This window comes from Paramormyrops kingsleyae, chromosome 21, assembly GCF_048594095.1.
Source record: "Paramormyrops kingsleyae isolate MSU_618 chromosome 21, PKINGS_0.4, whole genome shotgun sequence".
Lineage (NCBI taxonomy): Eukaryota > Metazoa > Chordata > Actinopteri > Osteoglossiformes > Mormyridae > Paramormyrops > Paramormyrops kingsleyae.
In genome coordinates this window covers 10,371,327-10,392,878 of record NC_132817.1, presented here as the reverse complement: position 1 = coordinate 10,392,878, position 21,552 = coordinate 10,371,327, and the positions used below count along the sequence as shown (strand labels likewise).

The 21,552-nt window shown below is 39.8% G+C and overlaps 2 protein-coding genes and 2 non-coding genes across 5 annotated transcripts; 2 read left to right on the top strand and 2 right to left on the bottom strand.

Moving 5' to 3' along the window:
• Positions 1-101: 101 nt before the first annotated feature.
• LOC111847659 (lysophosphatidic acid receptor 4-like) lies at positions 102-6,088 on the bottom strand. 2 transcript variants are annotated; one of them, XM_023819056.2, is made up of 2 exons: positions 5,658-6,088; positions 102-1,805 (listed from the first exon to the last, which is right to left on the bottom strand). In XM_023819056.2, exons 1-2 carry the CDS (start codon positions 5,757-5,759, stop codon positions 933-935), a joined length of 975 nt encoding a protein of 324 aa, XP_023674824.2. In that variant the 5' UTR covers positions 5,760-6,088; the 3' UTR covers positions 102-932. The 2 variants fall into 2 exon arrangements, with proteins under 2 accessions (XP_023674824.2, XP_023674823.2); XM_023819055.2 differs by having other exon boundaries at positions 4,916-5,705.
• Positions 6,089-7,162: 1,074 nt separating this feature from the next.
• LOC140581523 (protein SNORC-like) lies at positions 7,163-13,950 on the bottom strand. Its single transcript, XM_072704448.1, has 3 exons — positions 13,728-13,950; positions 8,729-8,893; positions 7,163-7,687 (listed from the first exon to the last, which is right to left on the bottom strand). Exons 1-3 carry the CDS (start codon positions 13,795-13,797, stop codon positions 7,578-7,580), a joined length of 345 nt encoding a protein of 114 aa, XP_072560549.1. The 5' UTR covers positions 13,798-13,950; the 3' UTR covers positions 7,163-7,577.
• A 5,217-nt stretch (positions 13,951-19,167) lies between these two features.
• Positions 19,168-19,239, top strand: trnap-agg (transfer RNA proline (anticodon AGG)). The gene has a single exon. It is a non-coding gene; the product is annotated as a tRNA-Pro (tRNA).
• A 514-nt stretch (positions 19,240-19,753) lies between these two features.
• trnai-aau (transfer RNA isoleucine (anticodon AAU)) lies at positions 19,754-19,827 on the top strand. The gene has a single exon. It is a non-coding gene; the product is annotated as a tRNA-Ile (tRNA).
• The last annotated feature ends 1,725 nt before the right edge of the window (positions 19,828-21,552 follow it).

The window sequence follows — 21,552 nt, the reverse complement described above, 5'->3', positions numbered from 1 at the left end:
TTCCAGACTTTGACAGCAAATATTAAATACAACAAAAATGCAACTATTAAATGTATTTAATAATAAGTAATTAAATACAACTATACGTTTTAAGTATAGGCATTTATTACTCCAAACTGAAGAGACAAAAATAAGTTACACATTGTGTTGCATGGGTCCAATAAAGCAGCTTCGACATAAAACCCTTTCACACCACTATTTCTACCAACAGCATGTTTTTTAGTCGGTTTGTGATATTTGGCAAATGGCTCTAAAAACAGAAGCCGACAACCATTGAAATTATGCATATGCGTAACTGAAAATTTGCTTTTTCAAAGTTATTACTCATCAATGAAACTTTATTTTTGCCACTTCAATAAGACATTTTAAAGGTCAGTGTCAAAGGACCAGCAAATAATGAAGTAGAAGAGACAAATATATACCTACAATGCTTTAAGTTGTTTTTTTTCTTCATTATTAGATAAGAAAAAATACCCCCTGCAGGCCGAACACTACATTGCATGCATTATTAAGATAAGGTAAATATCGCGGGATCAGAACTTGTCACTGAAAAAAACTCTCGTAAGGAAGCCAGTGAAGGGATATGAGCAGTAACATAGGTATCTGGGAGGGCTGAGGCCTACACAGGAGTCAGAAGGCACAAGACAGGGGTATAGCTTGGATGAAATGCCAGGCCATTACACTGCAAACACACAGACATGCTCGCTTATACATTATAAGTGTTCATTAAGAACAAATCAAAGATGCCAATTTGCCTATTGCTGTATTCTTGGCACGTACCAGAAGACTGAACTAGCCAGAGAAAACCGGTACAGCAAGGGGTGAACATAGAAACTCCACTATCACAGAGCTGGGGAAATGGGAATCAAAGCCACCACCTGCTGAGGCATGAGGCTGCAGTGCTAACCAATCAGGGACTGCAAAATATTAAATTACTCATCCATGTTTTTTTTTCTTTTCAAGAAACCATCTAAAGAGAAATAGTAAACGAGTGGGTCCAGGCAACAGTTGAAGGTTGAGAGACAAAATGTTACCTCTACATGTTGTGGCTCAGGCTCAGGCTGCTGCGGCAGCACGATAGCGAGCGGCAAAAAAAAGAGGGCAAATATCAGCAGATTGACAAGGAAAATCAACATCAGCCTTTTCACACTGTACCCAGCCAGGTCTACCTGACGATTGTTTAGGCTCCACACAACTCTAGCTGTGGCAACCAGGTTGACTATGAACATCAGATACAGGCAAACCGATAGGGTTAATGCAAAGAAGGGCAACTCATCCTTGGTGGTAGGTTTACAATCACGGGAGTCACACTGGGAAATCAAGATAATGCACGTAGAGGATCGCCTACTCTCTTTCAGATCAGGCAGATAGCACGCCATCGCCAGCAACCACACTGCACCGCAAGCGATCCATGATGTCTTGGGAGAGCGCACCACCCGAGAGCGCAGTGGGTAGACCAGAGCCAGCATGCGGTCCACGCTGATGAAGGTGATGAAGAAGGAGCTGGACAGGATGTTGGTTCTCATGAGAAAGACCATCACATCACAGGGTCTCATCAAGAGTTTGCTGGGCTTGATGTGCAAGGCGATGCGTAGGGGCAGAAAGAGGATCATGAGAAGGTCGGAGACGGCCAGGTTGGCCATGATGATGGTGTTGGCCGCCCGGAACCCGTGTCTGCAGACGAGGATCCACAGTGACAGTGCGTTCAGTGGCAGTCCCAGCAAAACCACGAAGGAGTAAGCGACAGCCAACGGTGTACTGTTCAGGTAAGTCGCATTGTGTGTCCCATTCATCCTCACTGGTCTCTGTGAAAAAGAAAGAACAAGGGATATTTTCCTCCTTTTCACTTTCCACCGTTCCCCACACTCTCATCTTTCACAATTAAAGAGACGCCCCATTCTGCAGGTGCAATGTTAACCATGCTTTAATGAAGTTTCTCAGATAGTTAATACTATTTTTAAACTATGTTCTATTTCACTCAACAGAGAAAATCAGCTTCCTGTTTCCTTTGTGGCTGTATGTATGCTGAGGTGATTCTAGGGACTCTGAGGGCCCTTGGCAAAATCCTCCAACTCCCCCTCCCCAGCATGGTAACATTTATTACCTTTATTTTATTGTGAAGTGAAAATTAAGAATATCAACAAAGAGAATTTAATAAATGGAAGATTATTATTTTCACTTTTGTGAAAAACAGAATACACAAATAAAAGAGATTTGTCACTAATGCACTATTGGCTGCCCTCGGGGGGCCCCTTCCAGCTCGGGGCCCCCGGCCATTGCCTGCCCTATCACTGTGCTTCTGTATGAATGAAGACTAACAGGAAACGTAGCTCTATAGCTTTTAGATTTTAGTTTACATTCAGATCCTGAGTGGCATGGTGGTTCAGTGGCACTGTCACCTGGATTCAAATCTCTGTCAGGGTTCCATGTGTGTGGAGTTTGCATGTTCTCCCTGTGTCATCATGGGGTTTCCTCTGGGTACTCTGGCTTCCCCCCCACACTCCGAAAACATGCTGGGGCTAATTGGAGTTACCAAAAATTGCTCACAAGTGTGTGAGAATGGTGTGTGTGATTGTGCCCCATCCTGGGTTGCTCCCCATCTTACAGCTATAGTCTCAGGACCTCCTGTGGGCCTGAATAGGATAAAATGGATGGATGGACATCCAGAACCTATTAATGCTTAAGCATTACTACTTTTTTTTCCTGCAAGAAGTATCCATGAGTTAAGTATGTAAGCATGTGAATGCTATACAGTGCATCTAGTAAGATTAAATTATTTTGTTTTTATAACAAAACTGACATCAAAGTGATGTGTTACCTCCTGTTGATATGCAACGTGCAGTGTGGTTAGGCAGGCCTACCTTTTCCTTTTTAAACAAATAATAAATATGCGCATTGCATAGAAGTATGTTTTGAAGATACATTTGAAACTTTGTTGTACCTAGTAAGTGATAATAGATACAGACTTGCCCTGGATTGATAATGTCAGGCAGGGAGACGTAAGATTTGTTTTTTTTTTCCTTGATTGGCTTGTTTTTTTGTGTGTAATTTGCGTGTTGTGGCATGCTGTTTTTGGGCTTTTCTGGCATTTCCGAAATCTGTAATTAATGATTTATTTGCAGGTTTATTTTGGGAGGGGCACAGAATAGGCCAATATGAATAAGGTTGAAGGTTCCATCCACTGCACCTACTATGCCTGCAATGGCATGAAAACCAACTTGGTGCCATGCAAGGCATCCACTCCTGTTGGACATCATATGTAGTTGTGAGCGCAGTGCAACAGAAATGTGATCAATGCACAGATGCAGGACACCGCAGTCTTGCTCAGGCCATGTGCATCTGTAGGTCAGCAGGAATCCATCAATGGCGTACAAGCAGACAGCTGCCAGAAGCTGCATGGTGCAGTGAGGCCAAAATTCAGATAGATTCTTCTCAATTTATCCTGCACCAGATCAAGGAAGCTCATTATTTCAGCCCAGGCTAGACTATATTTCTCTATGAATTCATCATTATTGAGATGGTCCAGCGGGTTCATGATCACCTGCAAAAACAACTTTGCTTCCTGGATGGTTCCATCTCAAATGCAAAGTTCTGTTGCTGGTCATGAGGGATGATTCACCTTACCAGGTCAAAAGATGTGACTTAATGCATAGCAAGTTTGATTGGTTAGCTCATTATCATAGCTGTCAAGTCTCCCGTTTTGGCCGGGAAACTACCGTATTTTACCCCTCTTTCCCGCCGTCCTCCCGTATTAGTATTTTCCCGTAAATCTCCCGTATTATAATATCATTAAAAAAAAATCCCTCTGCATCTCCAAACTGAACTGTCAGTAGCCTCGCGAGAACTGCCACCTGCTGTAGTCTTCAGGTCATTTACAACATTAACCAGGTCATAAATGCGGAGGTTAAAATGGCAATGCTGTGTGCCAAAAACAACGTTACTTTCACCTTCTGTGACGACTTGAACAAGGATACAAAGTCTGCATAATAACAAATCTGTATAATAAGCCATTAGTGAATTCCAGAGAGCCACATGAGTGAACATGAGAAATTAAAAGAAAATGTGTAATGAAAATAAAATGTAAAATGACAAGTGGTTATTTTAGATTTCTTGTACACCTGTCTTAAAATGTAAGGGATACTGGAGCTTGGTTGGGGTGGTGGGATGGCTCGCGGTGGGTGCCGGAAAATTTCCCTTATTTTCAAATCAAAACTTGACAGGTATGCTCATTATGCGCACCTTACCAGGGTTGTTCAGAATCTATTATCTGAATTTTGAATTGACCACACCCTGTAAGATGTTGAATTGCAATGACCATAAGAAGAATTTAATTGTGATGGGGTTAATCTATTATCGAAAGCCATTCTAGATTTCGGGATACATTCTTTTGTTTTTACCTTGGGCTCATGTAAATAGCGTTTCTTTTCTGTATCTGATATTTTTTACGGGCAGTAGTGCGGTTTGTTTGCCTGCTGGTTTAGTTGCTGTGTATTTGCGTGATTCTTTGTTTTCTTTCCCGTTTTATTTTGGGTTTAATGAATTTGTAACTAAGCATTCTGTGGTCTATATCTGTGATTTTAGAACCTGGCATAGGCTGGTTTCCTGACATCAAAAAGTCCTTGCAAATACAGCCATCGAAAGAAATTTAAATTTTATTGCAGTTATTTTAATGGGCATAATGAATTGTGTTTCTCGTACAGCTATGTTTTATTTGTTGTGATCACGTGTTACAGAAAACAAGCATAGGAATGTTGACATAGACCTAATTAAAATAAATACCGTGTTGACCTGAATATAAACGTTTTTTTCCATCAAAATATACCTATGAAAAAATGGTGTCTGACATTAAGCGTCTAGACAAAAAGAAAATAGATGGCGCCAAATACCGTATTTTGTAACAAGTGTTTTGACTTACCGTAATACACGTTTGCCGTAAGATTTCTTGCGTGAGCGTGTGAGAATGAAAGTGTGTCACACCAGATGAGTGAGAATTTGCAGCCCTGGTTATGCGTGTGTTTTGCGGGTATCCCTGAGTGTTGTGTAAATTGTTGGCTTGCCTGGCTGTGCCGCTGCTAGTATTAAACCGATCGTGGCTGTTAGAATAAGAGCTGTCATGTAAGTTATTAACATGGCTCAAGATTTTTCTGCAATACCTTTTGTTACCCTCTTGGGCCTGCTGCATCGAAAATATTCTAAAATTCTGTGCCCTCAAGGGTTGTGGAGTCTAATATTCATTATCTACCGCCCCTTAATACATTTATTTTCTGGAATGTTTGCTATTTAATACACCTATTGTAATCCGATTGCCTTTTAAAGCTATGGTTGCTGATTAACTTATATGTTGTCAAATAATTTTTTTCATTATAAAGGTAAGATTTGGTATGCCAAAAAGTGTGTGTGGGGGATGGCTAATGGTGCGTTCAATTATTTCTCTCCAAGTCGGAACTCGGATGACAACGTCACGAAAAACGCCACTTTCCGTCGGAAACACGTCTCTTTTATGACGTTGATGTCGGACAAGATTATAAAATATTTTATAATTGCATGCTAGGAAACGGTTATGATATGATATTCTCTAAATCGAACACGTGCAATTACATTTATAAAAATACATTTAACAAAATAAACATTTTTAAAGATTTAGAAAATAGAATTACTTTTGAGTGTGTAAGCCGCCATGTTGAAATTACGTCACAGGGGCAACTCTTGCACCACCACCATTTGTTGTCCGAGTTGCGCCTGTGACGTAATTTCAACATGGCGGCTTACATACGCAACAGTAATTCGATCTATTTTATAAATCTTTAAAAATGTTTATTTTGTTAAATGTAATAATAGTTATAAATGTAATTGCACGTGTTCGATTCAGAGAATACCATATCATGACCGTAAACAGTATCCAGGCATGCAATATGAGTTTTTTTACCAGACTTGTTAGTGTCTTTGGTTTGTTTGTAGTTTGTTTGCCTCTCGAAAAAAGAATACCGCGATGAATGTACTAAAATATTTTATAAAGCTTTTAATGTGGTTTGACTAGTTTGTGTTTTTTGTTTGTTTGTCTCTCGGAAAAAAATAATCTCACTCCAAATCTGCTAAAATATAAGCAACAATACACAGCAACGTGTTCATGGAGGCAACCATGTTTGTTCCGAGATGTGGGACTTGTGGGTAGCTCGAACGGGAGATTGTCGGATGTGATGTCACTCAACTCGGAATTTCCGATTTCCGAGAGAAGAACGAACGCACCATTATATTCAGGCCAATACGGTACTTAGGGGGAGGGGGTGTAAAATACATCGAGAAGTGTACCTTTACCTTGAAGTATTAGCCTGTTAGCCAACCTACTTATGACAAAATAATATAGAAAATTATTTAAATTGATCATAATACTCCTTTCGCACTAATCATTTTCGTGATGCGTGAGTTTACATGCGCAGAACAGCTTATCTGTTTTCTCAGTGTTGCCCACGTTTCCTTGTGCGTAAACTGGCCTTCTGTATTTGTGATAAACCAATAAATTGTCATTACGTTGGACAATGTAATGAATATTTTGTTATTACTATGCACCGAAATACTGACTGTTATGATATTTTCTGCTTAGTGGTTGCTCGTGGTTAGGAATATTGATAATTTTGATGTAAATGTTTTCATTTTGAGAATTCTAACATTAAACGTTTATATTATTACAGGAACAGGTCGTCAAATAATTACGTGTTTACAAATAAGTTTACATGGACCAGTGCCCGCGAACCGGTGGGGATGCGCCGTGAGTTGGGGAAACTGTCATATCATATCACGGTCCCCCTTTATAATAAATAACTATCTGAAATTATTCAAGACTAATAAAATCTCATGTAATATTTTGCCTTTTCATAAAATTTGGCCATTTTGCTTTTCGATTGAAATGTGCTAGTGTTATTTTACTGGATTTGCAGTACAACAACAATGCTTTGCACGATCGATAAGCGCAGAATGCATCCTTCTTACAGTGAGCGTGTTAATGGCCAAAATAAGTTGTGTTTCTTGTAGACCTATGTTTTATGTCTTGTGATCACACGTGTAACACAAAAACAAGCATCGGAACGTGACATTTTTAAAAATAAATACTTAGTTGTGGAAAAAAAATGTTAAATAGATAGGGAAGAGCAGTAAATAACGTTCAGCAAATTTAAGCCTGGCATCCTGTAATTTCCAGATTTGAGAGCCGGCCAGTAAAGGCTTAAGTGAGTACACACATCTTCAAAAGGGGGCATCTGACCCACTATTGCCACAAATACAGCCGGAGTAAGTGCTTCGCATTAAGGCAAAATATATAGTGAGATCTGTTTACTTACACTGTTTGCTGCAGTTGTCTGACGCTATCTCTAGAAACTCAGGGGGGAAGACATCTGGTATGTGTCTGACATACGCTGGTTTTACAGTGGTTAACTGAGCCTCAATGCCAATGATATATCTAACTGATACCACATTGTACATATCAAATACACAATTGCCATTTTGTCAAGAATTAGAACAGTGCAACATACTTTTTTGTGCATTTGTTACATAATTATATTTTACATATATTTTACATAGTTCTAAGATGCGGCGAGCTTCCTTAGGCTGATGACAGTCAGAGCAAGCAGGGCCGAGGTTCCAAGGAACACAGCAATCACGATGACGGAGATGGCACCGGGGCCCAGGACTCCTGCAAGACGAGGAGAGGACAGTGACATACCTCCTTCCTGTGCTCTCCTAAGCACACAAGGAGGTCATCGCTTAATCGCAAATTCTTTACCAAATCAACATAGAAAAAAAATTTTGGAAATGTTTCATATTTCATAGTTATAGCATGACAGTGATAGCCTAGGTCTAATCAGACCATTTGAAATGGTCTTAAAGAATTCTCCTCAAGCATGTCTACAAAATACGGTTAGTCCAATATGTACAGTGGGTAGAGCCTGAAATTAATATCTTCTGGTTCTACCCAAAGAGAGAAACTATTGAATTTCTGGAAATACTGAATTTTTTTTTTGGGCTAAATGGTATAAGCATCAGAATGCTAAGCTCCACAAGAATTAAGCAGCAATTGCAAATGCTCCAGTGTGCTAGCATTATTAAACAGCACAATATTGTTAATTTCTTAAAAAAAATCTTAGTAAATTGCATTCTTCTCTTGCTTCAGCTTGAAAACTGTAGGAAGACATTAATTTCTATGTAAACTTTATGTCTGCTTGAAACAGGAAACTACAGTTTATATAGAAGTGGTACAAGATGTACCAAAAGTATCCATGGTGTAATAATATTTGTTAATATACTGTGGTTAGGCTGTGTCGGTGCACGTTTCAGTGAGTTAGGATGTGCCTGTAATCTGAAGTTTGCCGGTTCATATCACAAGGTCGACAGAGTGATTCCACCACTGGGCCTTTAAACAATTTGCTTCAAGGAACTGCTTTTTAAAAAATGCATGTCAATTTGCATCAAAGTGTCCAATAAAAAAATAAAATGCATGGTAGTAATTAATGATGTTACAGTACAGAAGCCAGTGACAGAAGATATTAATCTGGGGATTGCTTGTGTAATGGGGCAACACATGAGTTAATTAGACCCGAATGAAACACATGGAACCATAGCAGAGACTCAAACTCTTGTCCCAGAGGTGTGAGACAACTGTGCTAACTACAGTGCACTCCACCAAGTTAACCAGTTTTCAGGAAATACATATTGAATAATACAGTCTATCCCCCACCATAATCATCATCCAGGGGCTGGGAGTGAGTGAGGTCTTCATACTCAGAGGTAAGTGCTTTCCTTGTTAATTCTTGGAAAGGATTCCTTGTGGTGATGTCATAGGCTCCACCCCCTGAGGACATCTCTGGGTTATCAGCTTGTGGAGAAGGGTCAGCCATGGCCTCTGGAAGAGGAGCATCAGCACAGGATTTCTTAAATATTTTAACTTTTAATACCAACACCCAGCTAATAGACTTGTAATTACAATCAGCTACAGCAAGTAAATCACAAATTAAGGGTGAATGAACTGAGTAGTTCTAATGAGCTTAATGACACAATCATGGGTGAGGGAAAAACACTCAGTATATACAAAAGCGTATAGAAATGTAACTAATGGCATGCCATTATGTCACATATAAATAAGCTCATCTGCACACATATATTAGTTTGATCATCAGATCAGGTTAGGAGAGGTTGGGGAGCTTGCACTGGTGCAGTGCATTGCCGCACCCACCACATGAAGAAACACCTTGGGATCCTGGTTGGCGACCCCCTAGGCGAACACGCAGTCCAGTCCCACTCTCTGGAAATGGCCGTCTATCTGCCTCAGCCAGGTGTTACGTGGGCATCCCCTTGGCCTGGTCCAGCCGCTCGGGTCCTCAGCAGTGAGGATCCTGCGAGCCGGATCACCCTCAGGGAAACGCGCCACATGGCTGTAGTGCCGTAACTGACGCTCCCTCACAATGCAGGTAATGTGCCTCATTCGGGATTCCCTGAGGAAACGCTGATTCAACACAAAGTCAAACCAGTTGGATCCCAGAGACCCAGTACCAATGGAGTTCAGTCTTTGGTCTCAGGTCACTGGAGAGCAGCCATACAGCCAAACAGGGAGCACCAGGACTCTAAGGACTTGGAATTTCTTCCTCTTACAATGATATCGGAAACGCCGCACACCCCTTTCCAGCAACCTCACAACCCCCATGCTCTCCCAATCAATCTATTGACTTCATAGGAAGAGTCACAAGAGACATGAATGTTGCTGCTGAGGTAATTAGTTAATCTGTCAATGCGGTTGACATTCTCTCCAGACACACTGCTGGTGGCTGTGCCCAAACGGTCATTAAAGGCCTGGATTTTGTTTTTTATCCAGGACACTTGCAAGCCCAGACACTCAGGCTCCTCACTCAGTCTCTAGAGAGCCCCGATCAGAGCCTCCATTGACTCCTTGAAGATCACAGCATCATTGGCAAAGTCAGGATCAATGAATCTTTCTTCACCAACAGATGCCCCACAGTCGCTGGACCACATGACCCTGCCCAATACTGAGTCCATGCAAGCATTGAACAGAGTAGGAAGAAGAACACACCCCTGGCGAACCCCAGAATCAACTGGGAAGAACACAAAGGTTCAGCCTCCGCTCCGCATAGCACTCACAGTACCAGGATACAGGCCGGCCGTGACGTCCAGCAACTTTGGATATTCTGATGTTCTGCTCAGGGTGTCCCACAAGGCAGCTCGATTAACAGAGTCGAATGCTTTATCAAAATTGACAAAGGCTGCAAAGAAACTCTATTTTAATTGCATTAAATGATATTCTTGTTTGTGTTCGATGAGAACCTTCATAGGTTCTTAGCTGTAAAACCAGACTGCTCCGCTCACTGGTAGGCGAGCAAATGATCACGGATCCTGTTAAGGATGACCCTAACAAAGACCTTACCCAGCGTTGAGAGCAGTGTTATCCCCCTGTAGTTGCTGCAATCAAGGCAATCCACCCTTCCCGTTCCAGATAGGGACAACAAGTTCCATTTTACAATCAGTTGGGATGATGCCAGTGTGCCAAATGGAACAATGATTGCTTTCAATGGCAGGAGGACAGCCTTACCACTAACAAGTCTGTGTTCAGAATTCACAAGCTGGGCACTTCTGTAGACCCTGCAGTTCTGTAGGAGCCTCCAGCGTCCGCATACGAGGATGTGATCGATCTCCTTTGCCACACCACCAGTATTGGACTACCAAGTCCAACAATTTGCCTTAGGACTCTGGAACCAGGATCTGTGGCCCCTGACTTTTTGCTAAGTCAAAGAACATGGACTGACTTTCACCACGGTTGCCAGACCTGTGGGGACCGACACAATCCTCATAGCCAGTCCCGTCATTACCAGCGGTCACACTGAAGTCACCCATGATCAAAGGAGTCTCACGTCATGGACACCCATCAACCACCGAGCGAACTTGCGAATAAAATGTCTCCTTCATCAAGACATCACTCACCGTGGTCGTAAGCTTTTTGAAAGGAGTGACATCAGACTCCATCATGGGCAACCGATCTGCCACAGCAACAGCTACTACCTCAATATAGCAGCCATCAGAGCGACCAGATTAATAACAGGTGTACCCACCTACAGAGATTTGGCTACTCTGTGTACCTCAGAGAGTGCCACCACTGAAATGCGACATTTATGAAGCTCCTCCAACTGCAGAGGAAGATGGTCATCATGCCAAAGAGTTTTTTTTCTCTGCAAGTTGGAGGACTGCTGTCAGGGCCGGACGCAGTTTATGAAACCCAGGATGGATCATCAATGAACGATATATTTGTCAATATAATTAGACCCTTATAAGAAATTAAGTTAAATTTACAGTGCAATACTTCTTTTTTTAACAGCCAGGTCAAAGAATGACTTCTAGAAAGGATGCATTCAACTGTAGACAGGGTAGTAGTGATATATTTATCTCTACTTGTTGATCTGAAGGCGAGAGAGTAATTGACCTCTTTTGGTAGAATGGTGCAGTGATGAAGGGCAACTGTTTTCATATTGAAGTGTTGACTTTCTCAACCTCGACCTCCAAATGTCCATTAACTCCAGAGAGTTAGCGTTAGGTCACATTAACACCATGACACCAACCCCAAAGTGTTCAAGCAATGTGGCAGAACAGATGAAATGCACTTAGTAATCAGGAAATGTAACTGCATAGCCTGAATCCATATCTGATCTAAATCTGGGTTTCAAATTATCATCTACACTATCATCTAAACAATGCAACATATTTTGCCAAAGCTCTAGGTAATTCTCAAGCTGAAACATCCACACTTCTTACATATTTAGCAGACGCTTATATCCAAACCGACGTACAGTTGAGAAAGCAGCGTCAGACAGCATCTTTGTAGCACTTGGGGATAAGGGTCTTGTATAAAGGCCTAATGGAAATAGAGCTGATTTGCCAACCATGGGATTTGAACTGACAACCTTTTGATCACAGGCACAGAGGCCTAAAGCCTAGTTCACACTTCACTTTTCCGCATGGTTGTACATGCAGACTTTTGTGTACATACTACATTTTATCATGTCCGTGGCAGATGGTCGCAGTTGGTACATTCCACCAAACCAGCAAAGGGCAGATGCTTTGCAACAAACAAAAATACAAGAAGTGTAGTGAAATGGGTAAACTTTTAAGAATAGTTTTGAAGTTCTCATTTGCCTTGGGTGTTATTACAGTAATTTGGCACACTGCGGTATTTTGAAATATTGGCAGCAAAATTAGCTGGGATCCCCCGCTTTTTACCCCAGCAAATGTTATTCCTTAATGTAACTAAACAACAAATATTCTTCCTCTACTCTTTGTTTGATTACCTCTGCTCTGTGAAAGTCATTGCTGCTGCCTACTGGGAACACCTAGTCGATTTCCTTGCACATGCGCAGATGTCAGTTTGTGGAACATAAAAATCTGGGCTACATGGACACAGTCCTTCGGATACCCTTGATAACAAAATTTGGCTCACCCTGTGCACAGACCAAAATGGCACTGGGAAATGTGAAGTATGAATTGGCCTTAACACGCAGAGCCACAGACTGGCCTGCTTCTTCTGTATCATACTATCTATACCAGGGGTAGGCAATCATATTTGCAAAAGGCCTGGATTTAAGTAGGTTTCTGGGATCACCTTTAGGGTAGGTGTTCAAACCGTGGTGTGAGGACTCTTCAGCCAATCAGTCCTCTAATCTAATTAGGGAGGTGCAGCGAAAACCCACATACACAATGGCCCTTTTTGGATAGATTAGATTGCCCACCCCTGATCTATACCATATCCCACTGACACATGGCTGTACATTCATGTAGCCCGGCCAGGCATGAGGGAGTGTTTTAAGAACTGTGTTTACTCTATGGAGTGCAAGCTTCCTGAGTTGGAGCCCATGCCAGCCTCTCCGAGGCATCAATAAGGCTTTCTGCTGTGAAAGAGGTACCACAAAGCAGCACTTGTATGTAATAAATAGAGGTGGAATCCAGACATGGTTGACTGCAATTCAGGGATGCCAGCAGACAGTTAAACAAGTTGCTTATGGAAAGCAATCAGTGGAAAGATCAACTGCTCTGCTTGGAGCATTATTTCTGCTGTTTGTTCATTGCTACCTATTATTTTGCGCAAATGATTTGAATAATGGTTATATCTTAAAACTACCCTGCCTCTTTCAATCAAGTGGTCCTGTTGTTTCACACTAACAAGAATTTTTTTGTCAATAATTCTACTGAAAAGTTTTCTATTCTTCCAATCCTCATATAAAATTGCAGTAAGATGGTACAATTGTCTTAAATATGCTATGATACGTCATGAATTGTATTATCATACTAATTTGCATGGGAATGAAATACCATTTAATACAATTAATACAACAGGAAAACCCCATTGGATAGATGGACATTAGATGTTGCAGAAATCAGACACATTTGCATGCAAATCTCAGATTAGAAATCTACAGCATGTAGCCATTAAGGTCATAAGTGTGTTGCACTTTAAAAAAGAAAATAACAGAAAATCCCTTGGACATCTCATTCATTAATTGCAATGCAGTATTACAATGGAAGCATTGTGGGTATATGGGTGTTGTGACAGGAAAGCAGGTAAGTCTTAAGCAGTAAGAAATCCAACATTTTGAGAAGAGACATGTAATTGAATCTATTGCTGAAAAAAAAATATTGATACCAAGAGATGCCAGGGCAGTGATTCCAGCTGGCAGGCCTACCTGATCTGGTGGCATTGGCGCACAGTGCTAAGACAGCCAGAAACAGACCAGGAAGGGTTACTGCATCCATGGTTCCAGTGTGCTGATCTCCAACCAGGCTCTGTTCTGATGTTTGATCCACAAGAGAAAGGACAAGGACAGAGGGGAGGTGGGCATCAGAAGGGCTGCTCTTTTAGGGGAAGGTTTGTATGCACAAATCTGACTTCCCTCCCACTTCGAGTCCTCAGACATGGACAGACCAGAGGGTAGGTTACCCCTTACTCCCCCCTTACTCCCCCCTTCAGCTCATTCTTACAGAAATTAACCCTTTACAGTGCTGAACTGCTCAATAAATAAGATTCTGTTTATCAGTTTAAAATTTTCACTTGTTCATGACCGGTGAATATGAGCAAAAATATTTTGTCATTTATTTGAAAAAGTTAACTTTACTATTTTTTACGTTTTTTGTGGCATTTCACAATTGAAAATGAACTATACAGCCAAATATAACTATCTTCTACTGACACTGTCAAATAAGTTGGTGTCGACAAATCACTTGGACCTCTGTTAATTGAAGTAAATTGAAAGTAATTGATTGATCGATCGACTTGCTTTTGTTCAATATCGCTTCTATATATGGAATACAAAATATTTCCATACAGCAGAAGATCAATGTCTTTTCGTGACCATTTCTTGTTTTCCTTTTTACTCATTTGACGATCTTCTTCATCAGTAACATCGCACATGGTGTAAGCCGGGGGGTGGAACGTGGCGCAATGGGTATCGCTGTCACCGCAAACCGCCGCTTTGTGCTTGTGGAGTTTGTATGTTTACTCTGTGTGTGCGTAGCTCTTCGGCAGATCCTCTGGATTTCTCGCACTGTCCAAAAAAAAATAAAAAACGTAATTTAAGTGAATCAGAGCGCCTAACTTGGCCGTATATCTGACAGAAGGTGCACCCTGCAATGGCTGGTTGGCTCCTGCATGCTTCACACCTCTCCTATTGTGATTAAGTGCTAGTCATTACCCTTTCCAGTTTACCTGTTGTACAAACAGGTCCACAGAAGGTGCTGTCAGCATTGCCATGCACACATCAGACAAACACAAAGATGCAAAAACACAAAGTCTCAGGATGCCAAAATAAAAGCTGTAGCAGTCAACAGAACGGAAGAAAGTCAAGAAGATTATGGGTAAATAAAAAGGGAACTACAAAGTTCCCTTCATGGGTTTAATCACTGATATTGTTTTTCTTATAATGCACAGTGTTTCTAAGAAGCATGCAACTAATGCAATTATATAAGCATGCAATTAAGTTTAATAGACAAATACTTTTCACTTTATTTTTACCAGAACATTCCTTAAATTAACTAAGAAGACAACACATGTCTCTGCGCCCTCCATCACACGTGATATGTGGCTATATGACTTCTGTAGCATACTGTACCAGGAAATAGTGGTTCCCAGTAGTGACATGGCAGATGAACAGACCTCTTTCCACTCTGCACACATCCGCATCGAGATTAACTGGTAGCTGACCGCACTGACATATCCTGAGGACTGCTGGGCTACAAGTGCTGGTTTCCAATTTAAGGTGTCAAAACCCTTTGGTTTGATCATTTGCTTGATGGCATTTACAGTATGAAGGGTACCTGAACAAAGCCATTGGTGCACATGTGTAGAAAACAACAGTAACAAAAATCATAATAATTCAGCAGTAACAATGACAATAATTCTGATAGAGTAACAATAATAACAATATTAACAATAAAAATATTAAGAGCAGTAATAAGTTAACAGCAGTTTTTCGTATTAAGATCCTACTTTACTGGTCTAACTGGTCTCTTCTACGTGAGGTTTCCAGCCAGGAACATTCCAGACACGCACTGCTAGCCACCACAATAAAGATGCAACTGACCCCAAAGTAATTTAAACACACTGCCTTCTGATTTGGAGTTCGGCGCACTACTATTGCGGTGCAAGGCCGTAGGAAATACATGTTAATTACAACTAAAAGTATCGCTGGAGTGCTTGGCTAACATTGTTATGTGTTGTTAATGTATTTAAGAACATAAGAACATAAGAACTATACAAACGAGAGGAGGCCATTCGGCCCATCGAGCTCGCTTGCGGAGAACTTAACTAATAGCTCAGAGTAGTTAAAATCTTATCTAGCTCTGATTTAAAGGAACCCAAGGATTCAGCTTGCACTATGTTATCAGGAAGACTATTCCATACTCTGACTACACGCTGTGTAAAGAAGTGCTTCCTTAAATCCAGTTTGAAATGTTCTCCCGCAAATTTCCACCTATGGCCACGAGTTCTTGTATTTGAACTAATGCTGAAGTAACTATTCGGTTGAACAGCATCCAAACCTGTTAGAATCTTATAGACCTGGATCATGTCCCCCCTCAGTCTCCTTTGCTTGAGGCTGAACAGATTTAGCTCAACTAACCTTTCCTTGTATGACATTCCTCTAAGACCAGGAATCATTCTTGTGGCCCTACGCTGCACCTTTTCTAAGGCCGCAATGTCCTTTTTAAGATATGGTGACCAAACCTGCACACAATATTTTAGGTGAGGTCTCACCAAGGAATTGTATAATCTTAGCATTACCTCCCTTGACTTAAACTCCACACACCTGGAGATATACCCCAACATCCTATTGGCCTTTTTTACTGCTTCCCCGCACTGGCGAGAATGAGACATGGAACCATCAACATACACACCAAGGTCTTTCTCATAATCAGCTACCTTTATTTCAGTAGGTCCCATAAAATACCTGTACTTTATATTTCTGCTCCCTACATGGAGTACCTTACATTTGTCTATGTTAAATTTCATCTGCCAGGTATCGGCCCAGTCACTAATTAAATCAAGATCCCGCTGTAGCTGCTGAGCCGCTAGTTCAGTATCTGCTACACCACCCACCTTGGTGTCATCTACAAATTTCACCTGTTTACTGTTTATATTGGTGTCTATATCATTTATGTAAATTAGGAACAATAATGGTCCTAAAATTGAACCCTGCGGTACCCCACTATGAACGCAGGCCCACTCTGACATTGTGCCTCTTATAACTACTCACTGCTTCCTATCTGTTAACCAGTTATCCATCCAGATTGCTACAGTTCCTAAAATACCTGTTGCTTTGAGTTTAAGTAAGAGCCTCTTGTGGGGGACAACATCAAAAGCCTTTTGGAAATCTAAGTAGATGACATCATAGGCCTTTTTATCATCAACTTCCTGAGTAGCTTCCTTAAAAAACTCAAACAGATTTGTCAAACAGGATCTACCTCTCCTAAATCTATGCTGGCTATCCCTCAAAATGTTATTTGAGTGCAGGTAATCTACCATTTTCTCTTTGATTATAGCCTCCATAACTTACTTGTATAACTTAAGTTATACAAGTTAGACTGATTAGCCTATAGTTTGACAAATTACTTCTATCTCCTTTTTTGAAAATGGGCGTTATGTTGGCATGCTTCCAATCAGAAGGTATCACACCTTCAGATAAGGATTTTTGAAACAGTAAAGTCAAGGGTCGGCAAATAATATCCCTCATCTCTTTTAACACTATAGGTAAGATGCCATCAGGGCCCTGAGATTTATTTTAACTCCTGCTTAAAGCTTTGAAGGCTTTTCATCTGATTATTCTTTAAACATTTTGTGAAATTTTGTATTTTTGTTATTTGTCAGTCCTGAAGATGGTGAAATATTTTTTCATATGTATTGCCAAATATGTGTTAGATGGGTAATTTAATTGTACTTAATTTTAGGCTCATGCACAGAAGCGTGGAAAAAGCTGTCAAAGAAAAGCCAAATGCAACCATCCATATGCAGGTGTAGCCATCTCTCCTAAAGATGAAATGGTAATATAAATGCATGGAGTATAAACTTAGGGTTAGCGTATAAGGAGTTTGGGTAACACTTTATAAAACTGTTCCGTAGTTAACAGGTAAATATGCAGTAAGTAAGCAGCAACAAAGGAGTAGTGCTTCATTAACGCCTAAATTGGTACTATTAACTACTAAGGAGTTATGCTTAATTACTCAATAGGTAATCGTGAACTAATTATTATAGTAGTTCGCTATTACTTCATTAGGAACTGTTGAGTATTGCTGGTCTCATTGGGAATTATGTACTAACTATGGATTATTTCTAATAACTACTAGTTCATTACTCATCATATGAACAGTGCTTTTTTTGGACTAACTGGAACTTACAGGCTATTGTTCTCAATGGTTATTGCCATTTTTTTTCCTTTTGGAATAACAGGCATGTTTCTTCCTACTTGTTTGTATGACATACAACTTATTCTACAAAATATTACTGCCTAAAATATGTATACAGTACCTACATTTCAGTTATTTACCTCACTTCAGTCCGTGTGCCAGTGTTCTTCAAACTGTGCTTTGAGGTCCAACTGAAGGGATGGTTAATCAGACTCGTGTTTTGCCACATGATGTGCTCTACCACATATTGTTGATCTTTTCTAAACATTAAGAAATTAATGTATGCACTTTAAATAAGGAATGAAGTCTTACTAATGACCTAAATAAAACTAATTGTAACTCATTAGTAATGAATGTGGCGTTACTGATTTTTTCAATAGGAGATACTAAAGAACAAGAACAGTATTATAAAGTGAGTCTGTACTATTTTACACGCAGTCCTACCAACGCTGTATACTTTCTGATTGTATTGTACTAATGTATGGAGGACTAGACATGACATAATTATAAATAAATAAATGTGTGAATAAATAAGTAAATACTGAAATAAATAAATACATAAATACAGTTTGGCCATGAAAACTGCTAAATGGATTCCTATATTTGTTTATTAACGTATTTAAATATTTATGAATTTCCACATTTCGTCATTTATTTATTTATGTATTTCCACATTTCTACATTTATTTATTACTGTATTTCCACATTTCTACATTCATTTATTTCTGCATTTCTGTCTCTGTATGTTAATAAGGTGGCCGGTCCCAAAAGCATGATTGGTTAAAAGTCGAGCTTCCTTGCGACTCAATAAGTAATGCCTCGACTTTTAACCAATCATGCTTTTGGGACCGCCCACCGTATTAACATACAGTAATAAATAAATGTAGAAATGTGGAAATACATAAATAAATAAATGACGAAATATGGAAATTCATAAATATTTAAATACGTTAATAAACAAATATAGGAATCCATTTAGCAGTTTTCATGGCCAATCTGTATTTATGTATTTATTTATTTCAGTATTTACTTATTTAGTCACACATTTATTTATTTATAATTAAGTCATGTCTAGTCCTCCATACTAATGAACCTCCCCTGTTAAGGTATACTTCTTACAGCATCATTAAATATGTAAATACCTAAAAACTGAAACCACAAAAGACACATAAAATTACAAAAATATAAAACTATTGTGATATATATCTCAACTCCGTAAAAGTTCCCTGTGGCTCGTTGGTCTAGGGGTATGATTCTCGCTTAGGGTGCGAGAGGTCCCGGGTTCAAATCCCGGACGAGCCCCGAATTTTCTTTTTTGTACTTTCTTTTTCATACGTGTGGAAATAGAAGCCAGTCGAAAAATGGTAAATACCTGCAAATAGTGGTAAATGTATATTAATGCCGTAGCGTGCCTTGAATGTTACAAAAGCAATTTTATTTAATAATACATTACGAAAGGGGACGTCGCACTTGGCTTAATCCAGTTTTATTGCTCGACGACTCCGTAGCAAAACTGCATTAAGCAAAGTGCGACCTCTTCAGTTATTTCAATTTTATTTTTTTGCCGTTCGGCACTAATTAATATCATATTAATAAGAGTGAAGTCGGTTTTTAAGTAGCCTACTGCGTTAATAACACGTTAAGTTAAAAAGCGCTCCGCCGAATTTGAACATGCAACGTGAAGTGACAGGCGCTGTCGCTACGACAAGGGATTATAAATTAACCTCCAAAACCAAGAAATACCATTTAATAGTTATACATTTACATTTCGTTTTAACGTTTAAGAAACATTATTTAAACCTGTGGTGCTCGTGTTGGCCGGTTAGCTCAGTTGGTTAGAGCGTGGTGCTAATAACGCCAAGGTCGCGGGTTCGATCCCCGTACGGGCCATACGTATTTTCCTTTAGAGTTTTCCTAATTTTGTATATAAAAATCTCATCCCAATCTCAATGTGTCGCACACCATGAACAAAAATGAATGTAATTCAGGGGAGTATTCTTGTAACATACGAATCGCTCTACTCAAAGACGACAATATGGTGAAAGTGTGTTTCTGTGTAGGCTACTTCACTTTTATGCTAGCCCCTACAATATAGTATTTGTAAATAAAAATACAGCATAGCTCAAGCGAAAGATTTATCGTTGTGGTTCTTACTCTTATGTGAAGACAGCTTTTTTACTTTTGCATTTATATATGCCTAACAAAACTCTACAACTTTTTCCAGCAGGGGGCGGTCCAATTATGGAAAATTGTTCGCCTCAGCGTTTTATAGTCCGTTTTAATCGCAATCCGCCAGTATGTTTGCTCACGTTTTTGTCTGGAAGGACAATAGCTCCGGAAACTGCTAAAGCAGCAGATGAATATACAGCATCTGTATAATAAATCGGTCTTTTCAAGCCCGACATTTTCTGCTGTTTTGCTCTGAAAACGCGCTGGCTATTTGACCTAGTTCACTAAAAGGCCAATAGTTTAAACTGCATCTCTAGGGAAAAAATGAGAATCAACTGAATTCTGAGCCATTAACATTCTTTCAACCGAAACAATGTAATGCCTGAAACACAAGTAAGCTTAATTCATCAAGTGGTTTCATTCAGGATTTAAATTTCTTCTCATTCTTATTAGTTCGTCAGGCGCTGTTAGGCGAATCATCTAATCAGGGCTGTCTGGTGAGATGAAATATGCAACAAAAAGCGGAGTAGACGCACATTGTAGTGATTATGTAAAGAATAAACAGGTCGGTATTGTATGACTTCGGGATAAGATCAGGCATAATACACCCAGTCTCCATAGCTACATTCCTAACTTTATGAAAGTAACTTCTACTTTGTCGGGTTGGAATGGCATTTAATTCTTATCAAGGAAGGAAGAGAGGAGCAATTTCTGTCCCATCAAACAGTATTCTGCGCATTTTGTCGCTGTTGGCCAAAAACTGTCATTATATACGCTCCCCTGTGTCATAACGCAATTAACACATCCCTATTTCGTACAGCTTTTTCTCCTGTGGGAAGTGGATGTTACTTTATGAAATCAGCATGCAGCAGTAATGCAGCGTCCGTTACCCCGAATCATCCCTGTTGTGACACTTGAGACCACATATATTAATATAGATTAATTCAAAGTGAAGTCACCGTAGTTTTTCCACTCCAGTTGTTGGCAAAATGCACGCGTTATGTGATTTCACGACTTCACGACGAGTTCCCAAACAGTTGGCCTCTGCCTATGATTGATTTCTCATTTACCTAACCTAACTAATCAGCTGACCAACTATAATAATTACAACCTCCATTTAAACGATTATTTTAATAGAATAGGCCTATGTCTTTAACAGCAGGCCTTTAAAAAAGGGAAATATGGGCCTATTGGTTCAGCTTATTCATCTTAAAACTACAGAGAAATGTAATAACTTATAATACAGTATATTTTATTTTCATCTTATTTTCATGATTTCTAATATCTTAGTTTGATTACTATACTCATTTAAATGTCAAAGAAATTGTCTGCGATTAACACGTGCGGCACACAACATTTATAGCTGCAAACAGAAATAACTAACTTTAGTAGCGTACCGGTATAGAGAGGTCTTTCAAAATCCCTAATTGTATGTTGTTCAACTGT

Coding starts and splice junctions, on each gene's coding strand:
- LOC140581523 (XM_072704448.1), bottom strand. CDS start 13,797: ATGGATGCAGTAACCCTTCCTGGTCTGTTTCTGGCTGTCTTAGCACTG. Junction 8,894..13,727: donor CGCCAATGCCACCAGATCAG/GTAGGCCTGCCA, acceptor CTCCTCTTCCAG/AGGCCATGGCTGACCCTTCT. Junction 7,688..8,728: donor GCCCCTGGATGATGATTATG/GTGGGGGATAGA, acceptor CTCGTCTTGCAG/GAGTCCTGGGCCCCGGTGCC.
- LOC111847659 (XM_023819055.2), bottom strand. CDS start 5,182: ATGCAGCAGGCCCAAGAGGGTAACAAAAGGTATTGCAGAAAAATCTTG. Junction 1,806..4,915: donor TACGGCAAACGTGTATTACG/GTAAGTCAAAAC, acceptor TCTTTTTCACAG/AGACCAGTGAGGATGAATGG.